Raw genomic sequence first — 17,036 nt, 5'->3', positions numbered from 1 at the left:
CAGGCACTATGACATCGTCACACACAACGATCATTGTGATTTTGTATTGTATGCTMGTGGGAAGTTGCTCTGTTGTGTGTGACGATGTCATAGTGCCTGGTGGTGTACACTACAGTATGTGAACACCTGCTTGTCTAACATTTCATTCAAAAATCATGGGTATTAATATGGAGATGGTTCCCCCTTTGCTTCTATAACATCCTCCACTTTTCTAGGAAGGCTTTCCACTAGATGTTGGAACATTGCTGCGGGGACTTGATTCCATTCAGCCACAAGAGCATTAGAGAGGTCGGGCACTTTTGTTGGGCGATTTGGCCTGGCTCGCAGTCGGCGTTCCAATTCATCCCAAAGGTGTTTGTGTTGAGGTCAGGGCTTTGTGCAGGCCAGTCAAGTTCTTCCACGCCGATCTCGACAAACCCTTTCTATATGTACCTCACTTTGTCCAAGGGGGCATTGTCATGCTGAAACAGGAAAGGGCCTTCCCCGAAATGTTGCCACCAAGTTGTAAGTACAGAATCGTCTAGAATGTCATTGTATGCTGCAGCGTTAAGATTTCCCTTCACTAGAACTAAAGGGGCCTGAACCATGAAAAACAACTCCAGACCATTATTCCCCATCCACCAAACTTTACAGTTGGCACTATGCATTGGGGCTGGTTGTGTTCTCCTGGCATCCGCAAAAAAAAACAGATTTGTCCATCAGACTGCCAGATGGTGAAGTGGGATTAATCACGGCAGAGAACGCGTTTCCACTGCTTCCTAATCCAATGGCGATGAGCTTTACACCACTCCAGCCGTCGCTTGGCATTGCGCATGGTGATCTTAGGCTTGTGTGCGGCCGCTCAGCCATGGAAACCCAGTTCTTGTGTTGACGTTGCTTCCAGAGGCAGTTTGGAACTCGGTAGCGAGTGTTGCAACTGTGGACCACTTCAGAATAAAAGCACTTACAGTTGACCGGGGCAGCTTTAGCAGGGCAGACATTTGACCAACTGACCTGTTGGAGGCAATCTATGACGGTGCCATGTTGAAATTCACTGAGCTCTTCAGTAAGGACATTCTACTGGCAATGTTTGTCTATGGAGATTGCATGGCGGTGTGATCTATTTTATACACCGGTCAGCATCTGGTTTGGCTGAAATAATCCACTAATTTGAAGGGGTGTCCACATACTGTTGTATATATAGTGTATCTTTACATACAGTAGCTTCAGTTTACCTTCACATGTTGGGACTGTGCTGCTCCATTCTCCTTTGTCGTTGCAGTCCATCTCAGACGATCCCTTGAGTACCATGCGATTTGACTGGCACTCAAACTGGATCACATTTCCATAAGTTGCATCCTCACTGTTTCCGATGACCACAACGTTGTCGTTGGCTTGAATCACTGGGCATTTCAATGCTGTGAAAAACACACCACATGGAACATAGATACAATGCCTTGCAAAAGTATTCATCCCCCTTGGCGTTTTCCCTATTTTGTTGCATAATGGACATACACAAAATAGTCCAAATTGGTGAAGTGAAATGAAAAGATGTCTCAAAAAATGTAACAAAAAAACCCCCCCGGAGAAGTGGTGCGTGCATATGTATTCACAGGCTTTGTTATGAAGCCCCTAAATAAGATCTGGTACAACCAATTACCTTCAGAAGTCACACAATTAGTTAAATAATGTCCACCTGTGTGCAATCTAAGTGTCACATGATCTCTGTATATATACACCTGTTCTGAAAGGCCCCAGAGTCTGCAACACCACTAAGCACCACCAAGCAAGCGGCACCATGAAGACCAAGGAGCTCTCCAAACAGGTCAGGGACAAAGTTGTGGAGAAGTACAGATCAGGGTTGGGTTATAAAAAAATATCAGAAACTTTGAACATCCCACGGAGCACCATTAAATCCATAATTTTTATTTTTGTTAAGAATATGGCACCTCAATAAACCTGCCAAGAGAAGGCTGCCCATCTAAACTCAGACCAGGCAGACCAGGCAAGGAGGGCATTAATCAGAGAGGCAACAAAGAGACCAAAGATAACCCTGAAGGAGCTGCAAAGCTCCACAGCGGAGATTGGAGTATATGTCTATAGGACCATTTTAAGCTGTACACTCCACAGAGCTGGGCTTTATGGAAGAGTGGCCAGAAAATAGCCATTGCTTATAAGTGGTGTTGTGGTGTTTGCCAAAAGGCATGTGGGAGACTCCCCAAACATATGGAAGAAGGTACTCTGGTCAGATGAGACACAAATTTTGCTTTTTGACCATCAAGGAAAACGCTATGTCTGGTGCAAACCCAACACCTCTCATCGCCCCGAGAACACTATCCCCACAGTGAAGCAGGGTGGTGGCAGCATCATGCTGTGGGGGATGTTTTTCATCAGCAGGGACTGGGAAACTGGTCAGAATTGAAGGAATGATGGATGGTATTTGGTATGTTATTAGGATCCCCATTAGCTGTTGCAAAAGCAGCAGCTACTCTTCCTGGGGTCCACACAAAACATTAAACATAATACAGAACATCATTGGACAAGAACAGCTCAAGGACAGAACTACATACATTTTTAAAAAGCCTACACATCAATACATACACTCAAACTATCTAGTTCAAATAGGGGAGAGGCGTTGTGCTGCGAGGTGTTGCTTTATCTGTTTTTTGAAACCAGGTTTTCTGTTTATTTGAGCAATATGAGATGGAATTGAGGCTCTATATAATACTGTACGTTTTCTTGAATTTGTTCTGGATTTGGGGACTGTGAAAAGACCCCTGGTGGCATGTCTGGTGGGGTAAGTGTGTGTGTCAGAGTTGTGTATAAGTTGACTATGCAAACAATTTGGGATTTTCAACACATTAATCTTTCTTATAAAAAGAAGAAGTGATGCAGTCAGTCTCTCCTCAACTCTTAACCAAGAGGGACTGGCATGCATAATATTTATATCAGCCCTCTGATTACAATTAAGTGTTCTGTTTTTTAGTTTTATTTCTTGTTTGTTTCACAATAAAACATATGTTGCATCTTCAAAGTGGTAGCCATGTTGTGTAAATCAAATGATACAAACCCCCCAAAAAATCTATTTTAATTCCAGGATGTAAGGCAAAAAAATAGGAAAAATGCCAAGGGGATGAATACTTTTGCAATCCACTGTAACTAGCATATAGGATCCAGCCACTGGCGGTGGAATCAACGATTTTGTAGATTTCATTACACTGCACATTTTTTTCTTACCCAGAAAATGCTTGAAAATAATTTGTCTTGTAACAAGATATTCTGGCTTTGTTTTGTTGGTTAAATTAAGCAATATTATCTGCCAATGCACTAAGATACTTTGTGTCGGGAAGACATCTGGGTAAGCTTAATCAACTCAAAACAAGTCATTTTGATTACATTATCTTCATACAAGATAAAAAGTCTAGTCTGTTATACAATGTAGGGTGAGTCTATGTTCTTGACAGAATATATCACTTCTTACCTTCACATATAGGGAGTGCGCTGTCCCAGCCTTGTTCCACGCAGGTCCGATGTCTGGTCCTGGTCACCATTTGGTAACTGAGATGGAGACAAGTTGAAGAACAGGCATTTGATGGTTTGTTATACTTTAAGAATGATTATTTACAGTAGAAGCAGTAGCAGCATTAATAGTAGCAATATTAGTAGCAGCAGTAGTAATAGTAATAGCAGCAGTAGCAGCATTAAAAGTAGCAATATTAGTAGCAGCAGTAGTAATATTGGTAGCAGCAGTAGTAATAGTAGTAGCAGCAGTAGCAGCATTAAAAGTAGCAATATTAGTAGCAGCAGTAGTAATATTGGTAGCAGCAGTAGTAATAGTAGCAGCATTAATAGTAGCAATATTAGTAGCAGCAGTAGTAATAGTAGTAGCAGCAATAGTACTATTAGTAGCAGCAGTAGTAATAGTAGTAGCAGCAGTAGTAGCAGTAGCAGCATTAACAGTAGCAATATTAGTAGCAGCAGTAGTAATATTAGTAGCAGCAGTAGTAATATTAGTAGCAGCAGTAGTAATATTAGTAGCAGTAGTAGTAATAGTAGCAGCAGCAGTAGTAGCAGCATTAATAGTAGTAATATTAGTAGCAGCAGTAGTAATAGTAGTGCGTAGTTGTAATAGTAGCGGCATTATAGTAGCAATATTAGTAGCAGCAGTAGTAATAGTAAGTAGCAGTAGTAGTAATAGTAGCAGCAGCAGTAGTAGCAGCATTATATGTAGTAATATTAGTAGAGGCAGTAGTAATAGTAGCAATTAACAGTAGCAATATTGTAGCAGCAGTAGTAAATATTAGTAGCAGCAGTAGTACTATTAGTAGCAGCAGTAGTAATAGTAGCAGCAGTAGTTTGTTAGTAGCAGTAGTAGTAGCAGCTTAATAGTAGTATATTAGTAGCAGCAGTAGTAATAGTAGCAGCATTAACAGTAGCAATATTAGTAGCAGCAGTAATAATATTAGTAGCAGCAGTAGTAATATTAGTAGCAGCAGTAGTAATAGTAGCGAGTAGTTGTAATAGTAGCAGCAGCAGTAGTAGCAGCATTATAGTAGTATATTAGTAGCAGCAGTAGTAATATTAGTAGCAGCAGTAGTAATAGTAAGCAGCAGTAGTTGTAATAGTAGAGCAGCAGTAGTAGCAGCATTAATAGTAGTAATATTAGTAGAGCAGTAGTAATAGTAGCAGCATTAACAGTAGCAATATTAGTAGCAGCAGTAAGTAATAGTAGCAGCATTAACAGTAGCATATTAGTAGCAGCAGTAGTATATTAGTAGCAGCAGTAGTAATAGTAGCAGCATTAACAGTAGCATATTAGTAGCAGCAGTAGTAATATTAGTGCAGCAGTAGTAATATTAGTAGCAGCAGTAGTATAGTAGCAGCAGCAGTAGTAGCAGCATTATAGTAGTAATATTGTAGCAGTAGTAGTATATTAGTAGCAGTAGTAGTATAGTAGTAGCAGCAGTAGTAATAGTAGTAGCAGCAGTAGTAATAGTAGTGCAGCAGTAGTATATTAGTAGAGCAGCAGTAGTAGCAGCATTAATAGTAGTAATGTAGCAGCAGCGGTAGCAGTCTCAATCTCCATTATCAATGCTGTAATAGTCTATGTGTCAGGGGGTTAGGGTCAGTTTGATTAAATTTCTCTGTCTTATCTGGTGTCCTGTGTGAACTTACTGTAAGTATGCTCACTCAAATTCAATTCAATTCAATTCAAGGGGCTTTATTGGCATGGGAAACATGTGTTAACATTGCCAAGGCAAGTGAGGTAGATAATATACAAAAGTGAAATAACAATACAAATTAACAGTAAACATTACACATACAGAAGTTTCAAAACAATAGACATTACAAATGTATATTATATATATACAGTGTTGTAACAATGTACAAATGGTTAAGCACACAAGTTAAAATAAATAAGCATAAATATGGGTTGTATTTACAATGGTGTTTGTTCTTCACTGGTTGCCCTTTTCTTGTGACAACAGGTCACAAATCTTGCTGCTGTGATGGCACACTGTGGAATTTCACCCGTAGATATGGGAGTTTATCAAAATTGGATTGTTTTTCGAATTCTTTGTGGATCTGTGTATATGAGGGAAATATGTGTCTCTAATATGGTCATACATTGGGCAGGAGGTTAGGAAGTGCAGTCAGTTTCCACCTCATTTTGTGGGCAGTGAGCACATAGCCTGTCTTCTCTTGAGAGCCATGTCTGCCTACGGCGGCCTTTCTCAATAGCAAGGCTATGCTCACTGAGTCTGTACATAGTCAAAGCTTTCCTTAAGTTTGGGTCAGTCACAGTGGTCAGGTATTCTGCCACTGTGTACTCTCTGTTTAGGGCCAATAGCATTCTAGTTTGCTCTGTTTTTTTGTTAATTTTTCCAATGTGTCAAGTAATTATCTTTTTGTTTTCTCATGATTTGGTTGGGTCTAATTGTGCTGTTGTCCTGGGCTCTGTGGGGTGTGTTTGTGTTTGTGAACAGAGCCCTAGGACCAGCTTGCTTAGGGGACTCTTCTCCAGGTTCATCTCTCTGTAGGTGATGGTTTGTTATGGAAGGTTTTGGGAATAGGCTTCCTTTTAGGTGGTTGTAGAATTTAACGGCTCTTTTCTGGATTTTGATAATTAGTGGGTATCGGCCTAATTCTGCTCTGCATGCATTATTTGGTATTCTACGTTGTACACGGAGGATATTTTTGCAGAATTCTGCATGCAGAGTCTCAATTTGGTGTTTGTCCCATTTTGTGAAATCTTGGTTGGTGCTCTCTCTCTCTCTCTCGCTCTCTCTCTCTCTTTCTGTTATGTTCTGTTAATTACTGATGTCCCCTTTAAGAATAGAGCACCCTTGGTCATGCGCAGTGTTGTTCTATGTTATTCTGGTACTAACTTGTTTTAGTAAATGTGAAGCTCCAGTTCAATTTCTTGTATTCAGAGTCTTTCTTATTATATAAATAAGTAATACGAGCTAAGACACTACAATGGCGACGAGGATGATTACCTGCAGTGTGCATCACGAATGCAGATGGAGCTCGTAGGAAGAGAGGAAGGTTTTGACCCTGTACCACAACAGCTAGCAAGCAGTGACGAGAACGAGGCGGCAGATCAGAGACCCGTGGAGCCGGCGGTAAAGAGAATGGCTAGCATCGGGGAAATAGATGTGTTTGATGACACGCAAGAAAACTGGGCAACTTACATTGAACGACTGGAACAGTACTTCATTGCAAACGACATTGCTGATAACAAGAGAGTACCAGCGTTGTTGAGTTTAATTGGCCCAAAAACGTACAGTTTGCTAAGAGATCTGACTGCCCCTCTGAAGCCCTCAAATAAAACATTAACAGAGATTGTGGAGATATTGCAAAATCACCTATCACCTAAACCACTCCTCATCGCGCAACATTTTCGTTTCCACAAGAGAGATCAGAATGAGGGGGAGGGTGTTAGTACATATGTAGCAGAGTTGAAGAAACTGTCTGAACATTGCCAGTAGGAGAGAACCTAAATGACACATTAAGGGATATATTTGTTTGTGGACTGAAACATGAACACATTCTAAAACGTTTCCTCACAGAATCAGATCTCACGTTTGCAAAGGCTGTTTAAATTGCTGTGACTGGAAATCGCGACTAAAGATGCATTTGAGTTGCAAAGAAAAAGAAATACTGACCTATCACAAACTTCCCTGCACAAGTTTTCACGCAGCCGACAGCGCCCCCGTGTGGCCGAAAATGCAACAGTTGTGACAGAGATGGTCACAGAGCAGAGGACTGCCGTTTCAAAGACGAAATTAGTCACAAATACAGTAGAAGGGGGCACATTCAAAGAGCATGCAGAGCAAAATTCAGTCACAACAGGAAAACTGAAAAAATTAAAGGGTCTGTGAATGCACTAGCAGAGAACAGTGGCAGTGATTCAGATGAACGGTTAATTGGTACAATGGCGTTAAACACAGTGACTTCTCCCAGCAGTAGCATAATATGGGTGACACCAGATATCGAAGGCAAACCCCTCAAAATGGAGCTGGACACAGGATCTGCAGTGTCTATAATTTCCACTACTGTCTACAATCAGCACTTCAAGGCTATCAAGCTGAAGAACACAAATGTGTTGCTGAAGACCTACTCAGGAGAGAGATTGAGCCCAATCGGGGTGTTGCAGGTCAGAGTGCGGTATGGGGGGCAAACACAGCAGTTACAGCTGTATGTGGTGCCTGGAACTGGCCCCCCATTATTTGGCAGGGAATGGCTTTCAAAAATGAAGCTGAACTGGTGTGACTTGAAAATGCTCCACACGTTCCAGTCCAAAGAGAAAGGCACCGACCAAACACTGGAACACTTGTGGAAGAAATAAAACACAGTTTTCAGTGATCAGATGGGAACAGTAAAAGGCTTCACAGCAAAACTTGTACTGAGAGATGACGCAACCCCAAAATTCTGCAAAGCCAGATCTGTTCCATACTCCCTGAGACCAAAGGTGGAAGCGGAAATCGACCGCTTGCAGGATACAGGGATCCTGACGAAAGTGGACAGAAGCGAATGGGCCACACCCATAGTTCCTATTGTGAAGAAAGACGGGTCTGTTAGAATGTGTGGGGACTTCAAGGTAACTGTGAATTCGATGTTGCATGTGGACCAACACCCCCTGCCACGTCTGGAGGACATCTTTGCTGCACTAGCTGGTGGGAAACACTTCAGTAAAATCGATCTGAAACAGGCTTACCTGCAGCTACCGGTTGAAGAGAGCTCCAAACAGTACCTGACAATAAACACACACAAAGGTCGATACAGGTATAACCGCCTGTTTTTTGGCACTGCATCGGCCCCAGCCATTTGGCAACAAACTATTGACCAGATTTTGCAAGGAATCCCAGGAACCCAGTGTATCCTGGATGACATGATCATAACAGGACGCACCAACAAAGAGCACCTGGCTAACCTGGAAGAGGTCCTGAAAAGACTGAAAGAGTAGGGTCTACAGGCAAACTTACAGAAGTGTGAGTTCATCAAAGACAAAATTGTCTTCTGTGGACATGAAATTGACCACAATGGATTGCACAAAACACAGGACAAAATCGAGGCAGTGGTACAGGCACCACGACCACAAAATATCACAGAAGTGAGATCTTTTACGGGACTGATCATACTACAGAAGATTCCTCCCAAACCTTTCAGCAGTACTCCAGCCTCTAAATCAGCTCCTGGAAAAGAATAGGACATGGCGGTGAACAGAACAGTGTGAAAATGCATTTCTTGAGGCGAAACGGCTCATCATATCTGAACAGGTCCTGATGCATTACGACCCTGAACTGCCAGTGAAGTTGGCTTGTGATGCGTCCCCTTATGGCTTATGGCTTATGGCTTCACACACACTGAAAGATGGGTCAGAGAGGCCAGTTGCATTTGCGTCACGAACGTTGAATGATGCAGAGAAAAACTACTCACAAATCGACAAAGAAGCACTGGCGCTAGTGTGGGGCATCAAGAAATTTCACGCATACCTATATGGCAAGCGTTTCACACTGGTTACGGATCACCAGTCTTTGCTTTCCATTTTCAGTCCAAAGAAAGGCATTCCGGAAATGACAGCAGCCAGGTTACAGCGATACGCCTTGTTCCTTGCCAGTCATATGTATGACATTGAGTTTAAGCCGTCGTCCCTCCACACAAATGCAGATGGATTATCCAGACTGCCGTGTACAAGAGAAAGACAAAGGACTGTGGATGCAGTGGACATTTTCCATACCACTCAACTCGAGGCACTACCGGTCACAAGCAGTTATCAAACAGGAGACAAGGAAAGATGTGACCTTGTCAAAAGTGTACACCTACACCATGTCAGGATGGCCAGCTACTGGCAGAAAGGAGCTGACTCCGTATTTCCAGCGGAGAAACAAAATTACAACGTACCAAGGATGTTTGATGTGGGGAATGAGAGTCACGATACCCCAGAAATGCCAACATCAGGTTTTGCAGCAACTACATGAAGGTCATGTTGGAATTGTCAAAATGAAGCTGCTCGCAAGGAGCCACTTCTGGTGGCCCGGTCTGGATCAACAGATAGAAAACATGGCAAAGAACTGTAGTGGATGTTTGGAAACCCTTCACATGCCTGCTCCTGTCCCAGTCCACCCATGGGAATGGCCCACAGAGCCATGGCAGAGAATTAATGTGGACTACGCTGGTCCCTTTGAAAAGCACATGTTTCTGGTTATAGTTGATGCCCATTCCAAATGGCCAGAGGTGTTTTGCACTGACTCCTCCACCTCAGCTCAGACGATAGTGTCTCAGAACAACGTTTGCACGCTTCGGATTGCCGCTGCAGCTGGTAAGTGACAACGCGCAAGCTTTTGTAAGTGACGAGTTTACAAGATTCATGTCAGTAAATGGAATCAAACACTCAACCTCAGCTCCGTACCACCCTGCCACCAATGGGCTGGCAGAACGCTTTGTGCAAACCCTAAAGCAAGGACTCCGTGCAGCAAAACGAGACGAAGGGACTTTGTAAACTAAACTGGCCAAGTTCCTGGCCTCCCGAAACACCCCACATGCCACGACAAATGAAAGCCCAGCCGCACTGATGTTCGGGAGGCCTCTCCGCACACAGCTGGACATCATGAAGCCAAACAGGCATAATGAAGTGCTGAACAAACAAGCCAAGATGCTCTCCGGTGGCCGGGAGCGCCATCTCCAAACAGGACAGGAAGTGATGGTGCGAGACTACAGAAGAGGAGGGAAATGGACAAGAGGGACCGTACATACACAAACGGGACCCAGAACTTACCAGGTTCAAGTGAGCCCAGACATAATGTGGCGGCGTCACATTAACCAAATGCATTCCACGGAAAACAGCACAACAATCGAGARAGAACAGGCACAGAGAGTTCCTGAGAGTGACACACAAGGAACTGTAGAGGACGGTGGAGCAGTAAAGAGACCCCAGGCTGAAAGAAGGGAACGTGTTGATGAAGGTGCTGCTATAGCAGAAGCTATAAGGGAGCAAGCACACACTGAGGATGTTCAGGAGCCTCCAGACAATCCTAGGCGCTACCCAGAACGAAGGCACCGTCCACCAGACAGACTGGACTTATAAACAAACAAACACAAACTAACTGTTCAAGTTCAAATTTAAAGATGCAAAATAACTACAACAAGTTCTGGGAAGTGTTTCAGTTGTGGTTTGGTAAAAGTAACTCTGATTGAATAAGAGAAGGAATGTTATGTTCTGTTAATTACTGATGTCCCCTTTAAGAATGGAGCACCCTTGGTCATGCCCAGTGTGTTGTTCTATGTTATTCTGGTACTAACTCGTTTTAGTACATGTGAAGCTCCAGTTCCATTTCTTGTATTCAGAGTCTTTCTTATTATATAAATAAGTAATAAGAGCTAAGACACTACACTATCTATCTAGAGTTTTTCCTAGATAACGTGTTTCTACATCTGCATTGCTTGCTGTTTGGGGTTTTAAACTGGGTTTCTGTATAAGCACTATAAGCACTGAAATCTGCTAATGTAAAAAGGGCTTTATAAATAGACAATATTTGATTTGATCAGTTACAGTCATAGTAGTTTCAGTAGTAGTAGTAGTAGTAGTAGTAGCAGCAGTAACAGTAGTCGCAGTAGTAGTAACAGTAGTAGTAGTTATAGTAGTAGCAGCAGCAGTAGTAGTAGCAGTAGTAGTAGTAGCAGCAGCAGTAGTAGTAGTAGCAGCAGCAGTAGTAGTAGTAGTAGATGTAGTAGACGTAGTAGCAGCAGCAGTAGTAGATTTAGTAGTAGTAGTAGTAGATTTAGTAGTAGTAGTAGCAGCAGTAGTAGATTTAGTAGTAGTAGTAGCGGTAGTAGTAGTAGTAGTAATAGTAGTAGTAGCAGTATTAATAGTAGCAATATTAGTAGAAGCAGTAGTAATAGTAGTAGCAGTAGCAGCTGTCATGCCGTTGGCCTGGGGGTAGGTTTATGACAGTCATAAATATCTCTTCCCCCCTTTTCCCCTCTCTACCCCACTGATGTGAAATTTGAAAACCCCTTTGTTAACATAGATATTCTGGGAACATCCGAAAGATGGGGGGAAATGAACTATATTCTGGTAATCTGACCAATTGAACATATGCGGTGGTACTTAATGTATATTATGTCAGTTCGGTTGTCATCTGGCACATTCTCATCAATGATAGAATGACAAACTCTACAGTGGAAAGTCTACACATCAGAGTTATCGGATTCACATGGAATTGTTGTTCAATTTAAATGTTTGAATATGAAATTATTCGTGATGGGATGAAATGTTATGGTAATGAACTCTTATTCATTGCGAATGGTATGAACTCTTATTCACTACAGAAGTGATACCTCCTAGATGTTGAGTTAGCAACAGCAGCTGCAAATGTAAATTAGGAAAGTACAGACAGAGTATCCCGTCTACCACACAATTACGTTACTACAACGTATCTAATTTACCAGCAGAGACATTCTTCAAAGGACAAAGGACTCAGTTGGGCAACACGGCCTTCCATCTACCACCAACCTACCGAAGCGCAGCTCAGAGTAAATATTTATTGCATTTTCCTTTTCCAAATGGGCGGTAATTTAGAATGCATAAGATACTGTATTTACGATAGCATGGCTTCTCCCTTGGTTCCTCAAGTCTTCCCGCTCTTTCACTCAAACCCAGCCCCCTTTTCTTTTGTGTAACCAGCTGTCATATCTGTTCCACCCGCTAGGGACGTTTTCCTTTATGACGTAATTTGTAATCAAGGTATGATTCATTCTGTGTATATGTAATTCTGTGTGATTAGTTAGGTATTTAGTAAATAAATAATTAAACCCAATTTTGTATTGCTGATTCAACTTGTTAGCCAGGGTTCGTGAAGATAACCAAGAATTTACAACTTTCAGATGAGACTGAAATAATGTGACGATTAACATGGACTGCTATTGATGTAAAATATTACTAGGTCTTTAAGAGTTTATTCGGAAGATAACAGCTCTATAAATATTATTTTGTGGTGCCCCGACTCTCTAGTTAATTACATTTACATGATTAGCTCAATCAGGTAATATTAATTACGGAGAAACAATTTTATATAATGGCATGTCATATCAGTTAATCCGGCATAGCCAAAGACACGACACAGCATTAAAAGTAGCAGTAGTAGTAATATTAGTAGCAGCAGTAATAATATTAGTAGCAGCAGTAGTAATATTAGTAGCAGTAGTAATAGTAGTAGCAGCAGTAGTAGCAGTAGCAGCATTAAAACTAGCAGTATTAATAGCAGCAGTAGTAATATTAGTAGCAGCAGTAGTAATAGTAGTAGCAGTAGTAGTAGTAGTCTTATCTGGTGTCCTGTGTGAACTTACTGTAAGTATGCTCACTCTAATTCTCTCTCTCTCTCTCTCATTCTCATTCTCTCTCTCTCTCTCTCTCTCTCTCTCTCTCTCTCTCTCTTTCTATCTATAGTTTTTCCTAGCCAACGTGTTTCTACATCTGCATTGCTTGCTGTTTGGGGTTTTAGGCTGGGTTTCTGTATAAGCACTTTGTGAAATCTGCTGATGTAAAATGGCTTTTTAAAAAGACAATATTTGATTTGATCAGTTACAGTCATAGTAGTTTCAGTAGTAGTAGTAGTAGTAGTAGCAGCAGTAACAGTAGGAGCAGTAGTAGTAACAGTAGTAGTAGTAGTAGTAGCAGTAACAGTAGTAGCAGTAGTAGTAACAGTAGTAGTAGTTTTAGTAGTTGCCGTAGTAGTAGCAGCAGCAGTAGTAGTAGCAGCAGTAGTAGTAGTTGTAGCTTTAGTAGTAGTAGTAGTAGCAGTAGTAGATTTAGTAGTAGCAGTAGTAGTGGTAGTAGTAGTAGTAGCAGCAGTAGTAGTAGCAGTAGTAGATTTAGTAGTAGTAGTAGCAGCAGTAGTAGTAGCACTAGTAGTGTAGTAGTAGTAGCAGTAGTAGTAGTAGTAGCAGTATTAGATCTGGTAGTAGCAGTGGTAGTAGTAGCGGTAGCAGTAGCATGAGCAGCAGATTACCTTCGAAGGGTTGAAATGATCAAAATGTAACAACAGAGAAAAGATTTAGCATGTAACAGTCAGCAACAGAAATTCCCTACCCTTTTCTGCATTCGTACAGAACTTGAGCTCCAAAGACAAAATCGTCCAAAATCGAAAGATGGAAGTCTCCATTTGGTGTGTCTCCTGGATGTCCACATGACTTAGCTGCAAACAGTAACAGAGATTTAGCCCAAAGGCTGATTTTAGCCCAAAGGACATTCAACAAAACCATATTGGTCCAACATCTACATGCTCCTCTATTCTTTCTTTTTGTGTGTGTAGTATAATTCACAATTCATGATCTGCAATATGGAATTTCACATACGGTAAATTATAACTTTGTAATCAGAATTAACTTTAAAAGGTCATTTGTCAAATGCAATGCACATCATAAGTAATTCTAAAGCTCAGTTTAAACAAGGGAAGGGATGAGCGTAGACTTACGTTCACATTTTCGACCACCATCTTGACTCCATCCATTATTGCCGCATTTGAGTCTAACGAATCCTACGTAGCCAATAGCGCAGGGCAACCTCACTGTTTTGCCACTTTCAGTGTCTTCTAGGTTGGAAATGTCCACGTTTTTAGTTCCAGCAATCCCTAAAACATCCTTTTGGAGGCAACCTGTGAGGTACAGAGGTACAGGCATAAATAACACAATAACAATAGAATGCCCAATAGACTCAGGCTTATTAAAACATTTCAAAATATGCAATGTCAAGGGTGATGCTTAAAACCCATCATATCTATCAAATATTTTAATTTTATTTATTTACTTTATTTATTTATTAGGGTCTCCATCAGCTGTTGCTAACGCAGCAGCTACTCTTTCTGGGTCCACACAAAACAAAACCTGACATAATACAGAACATGAATTGACAAGAACAGCTCAAGGTCTGAACTACATACATTTAAAATAAGAATAATATAAACAAGTCCTGTAGTGACAAAACATGAGGACACAGATACTTGCATGCATTATATCAGTACTACATATACATACATGTTATTTATGTCAGATAGGGGAGAGGCGTTGTGACGTGAGGTGACGTTTCATTTGTTTTTTAAAGCTAATTTTGCTGTTTGTTTGAGTAGTTTGAGATGGAAGAGCTCCATGTTACCATGGCTCTATATACAGTATGCGTTGCCTTAAATTTGTTTTGGATTTGGGGACTGTGAAGAGACCCGTGGTGACTTGTCTGGTGGGGTAAGTATGTCTGTCAGAACTGTATGTTAGTTGATTATACAGAATCTTCTCCTCTACTTTGAGCTAAAAGAGACTGGTATGCGTATTGTTGAAATTAGCGCTCTGTGTACTGTGAAGGGCAGGGTGTGCTGCTCTGTGAAGGGCAGGGTGTGCTGCTCTGTGAAGGGCAGGGTGTGCTGCTCTGCTCTGGACCAGCTGCAGCTTTCCTCTGTCCTTCTATGGGGCACCTGACCTTATAACCAGATAATAGTCCAGATGTGCAGAGCATATTTTTTTTACCACAGACAGACCTCTCCTCATTTTAACAACAATTTAATAAAATGCCTTGATGACAGTATACAATCTAAGATAACACCAAGAAGTTTAGTTTCCTCTACTTGCTCAACAGTCACATCATTAATTAGAAGATTCAGCTAAGATCTAGTACTTAGGGAATGACTTGTCCCAAATACAATGATTTAGTTTTTGGTTTTTGGTGTTCAGGACTAGTTTATTACCAGCCACCCATTCTAAAACCGACTGCAGCTCTTTGTTTAGGCTTGCAGTGACGCTGTGGGTGCTGAAGTGAATAATGTTCAATCATCTGCGTACATAGACACACAGGCTTTGTTTAAGGCTAATGGTAGATCATTAGTAAAAATAGAAAATAAAATAAAATTGTATTTGTCACGTGTGCCAAATACAACAGGTGTAGACCTTTACAGTGAAATGCTTACTTACAAGCCTTTAACCAACAATTCAGTTTTAAGAAAATACCAACAACTAAAAAAGTATGAGATAAGAATAAGAAATAATTAAAGAGCAGCAGTAAATAACAATAGCGGGGCTATAGACGGGGTACCGGTACAGACTCAATGTGCGGGGGCACTGGTGTCGAGGTAATTGAGGTAATATGTACATGTAGGTAGAGTTATTAAAGTGACTATGCATAGATAATAGCAGAGAGTAGCAGCAGCATAGAAGGAGGGGGGCAATGCAAATAGTGTAGGTAGCCATTTGACTAGATGTTCAGGAGTCTTATGGCTTGGGGGTAGAAGCTGTTTAGAAGCCTCTTGGACCTAGACTTGGCGCTCCGCTCTAGGCCTTCCTCTGACACCTCCTGGTATAGAGGTCTGGAATGGCAGGAGAAGCTTTTAGAGAAGCTTCCATTAGAGAAAACCCTCTGTGTCCTATTAGATACCGTAGATAGGTCTCAATCCATAATGTGGCAGGTGATGTAAAGCCATAACACGAGAGTTTTCAATAACAGGTTATGGTCAATAATATCAAAGGCTTCACTGAAGTCTAACAAAACAGATCCAACAATCATCTTATTATCAATTTATTTCAACCAATCATTAGTCATTTGTGTCAGGGCAGTACATGTGGAATGCCTTCACTATAAGCATGCTTAAAGATGGTTGTTACATTCTTTACATAAAAATTATTTACAGAACAATATAATAGTATCTGGTCAAACACTATTTTTTCCAAATGTTAGTAAGAACCGGCAGCAAGCTGATTTCAACATGATCACAACTGTGAACCTGAAAGGCTGTTTCAGGGATGCATACATGGAACATTACACAAACCACACATAACTTCTTCTATCTGTAATATTTCACTCAGGCAGAGATATCTTACCTTGACCTTTCACAAAGCTGAGTGTACACAACCATAGTGCAAAGACAAAGCTGAGAGTTATCAATCGCATTTTGACTTCATCACCTATTGTCTGTCACCAGCGAGAGTGTTTGGATGTTGTGGGTCACAGACAGAGTTGCAGTAGTTAAATTATCTCCTGTCGGTCAATGATTTGCCAGAGCCCTCTCAAGTCACAGTCTGCCCACGCAACTCAACAGCGCACTAAAATGAGAAGGTAACACGTGTCCTGTATTGTAACGCAGTGAGCCACAGGCTGCAGGAGCCAGTAGAGGATAACTGTAAAATGGAGAAAGACGAGGAAGGGAGGGGATGGGGGAGAAGGGCAAGTGACCACATTATGTCTGGTTGAGGCACCGAGGGTATGTTGTGAAAGACAAACAACTAAGCCAGAGGGAGGGAGTTAGGACTGGAATCACTACAATGTTTTGGGGGGAATGTTTATCATTGCACATTTCCTGGCATCTAGATATTTCCATTGCCAAACACACTGTGTACTATTAACAAGATCAAACCCAAAGTGTGCATTGATTATACATAGCCTTTCTATTCTACTGGTGAACCTGAAACCATTGCACTCAATACGGGTATTGTGTTGATGAAATATCTGAAATGGTGAACTTAATCAAAAACATACATTTATTGTGAAAATAAGTCCAGCTAATGTATGTTTT

The 17,036-nt window shown here is 41.3% G+C and overlaps 1 protein-coding gene across 1 annotated transcript in view; it reads right to left on the bottom strand.

Annotated features, from left to right (window-relative positions):
• The window catches only part of LOC111975406 (complement factor H), an 82,783-nt gene extending 66,111 nt beyond the window's left edge, over positions 1-16,672 (bottom strand). Inside the window, 5 exon segments of the mRNA XM_070447687.1 lie at positions 1,215-1,397; positions 3,461-3,537; positions 13,574-13,679; positions 13,959-14,138; positions 16,345-16,672. Coding sequence (XP_070303788.1) covers positions 1,215-1,397; positions 3,461-3,537; positions 13,574-13,679; positions 13,959-14,138; positions 16,345-16,414 — 616 coding nt within the window. The 5' untranslated portion in view covers positions 16,415-16,672.
• Positions 16,673-17,036: the final 364 nt, after the last annotated feature.

The sequence above is a fragment of the Salvelinus sp. IW2-2015 genome, linkage group LG16 (assembly GCF_002910315.2).
Source record: "Salvelinus sp. IW2-2015 linkage group LG16, ASM291031v2, whole genome shotgun sequence".
NCBI lineage: Eukaryota > Metazoa > Chordata > Actinopteri > Salmoniformes > Salmonidae > Salvelinus > Salvelinus sp. IW2-2015.
This window is presented reverse-complemented; position numbering and strand designations above follow the sequence as displayed.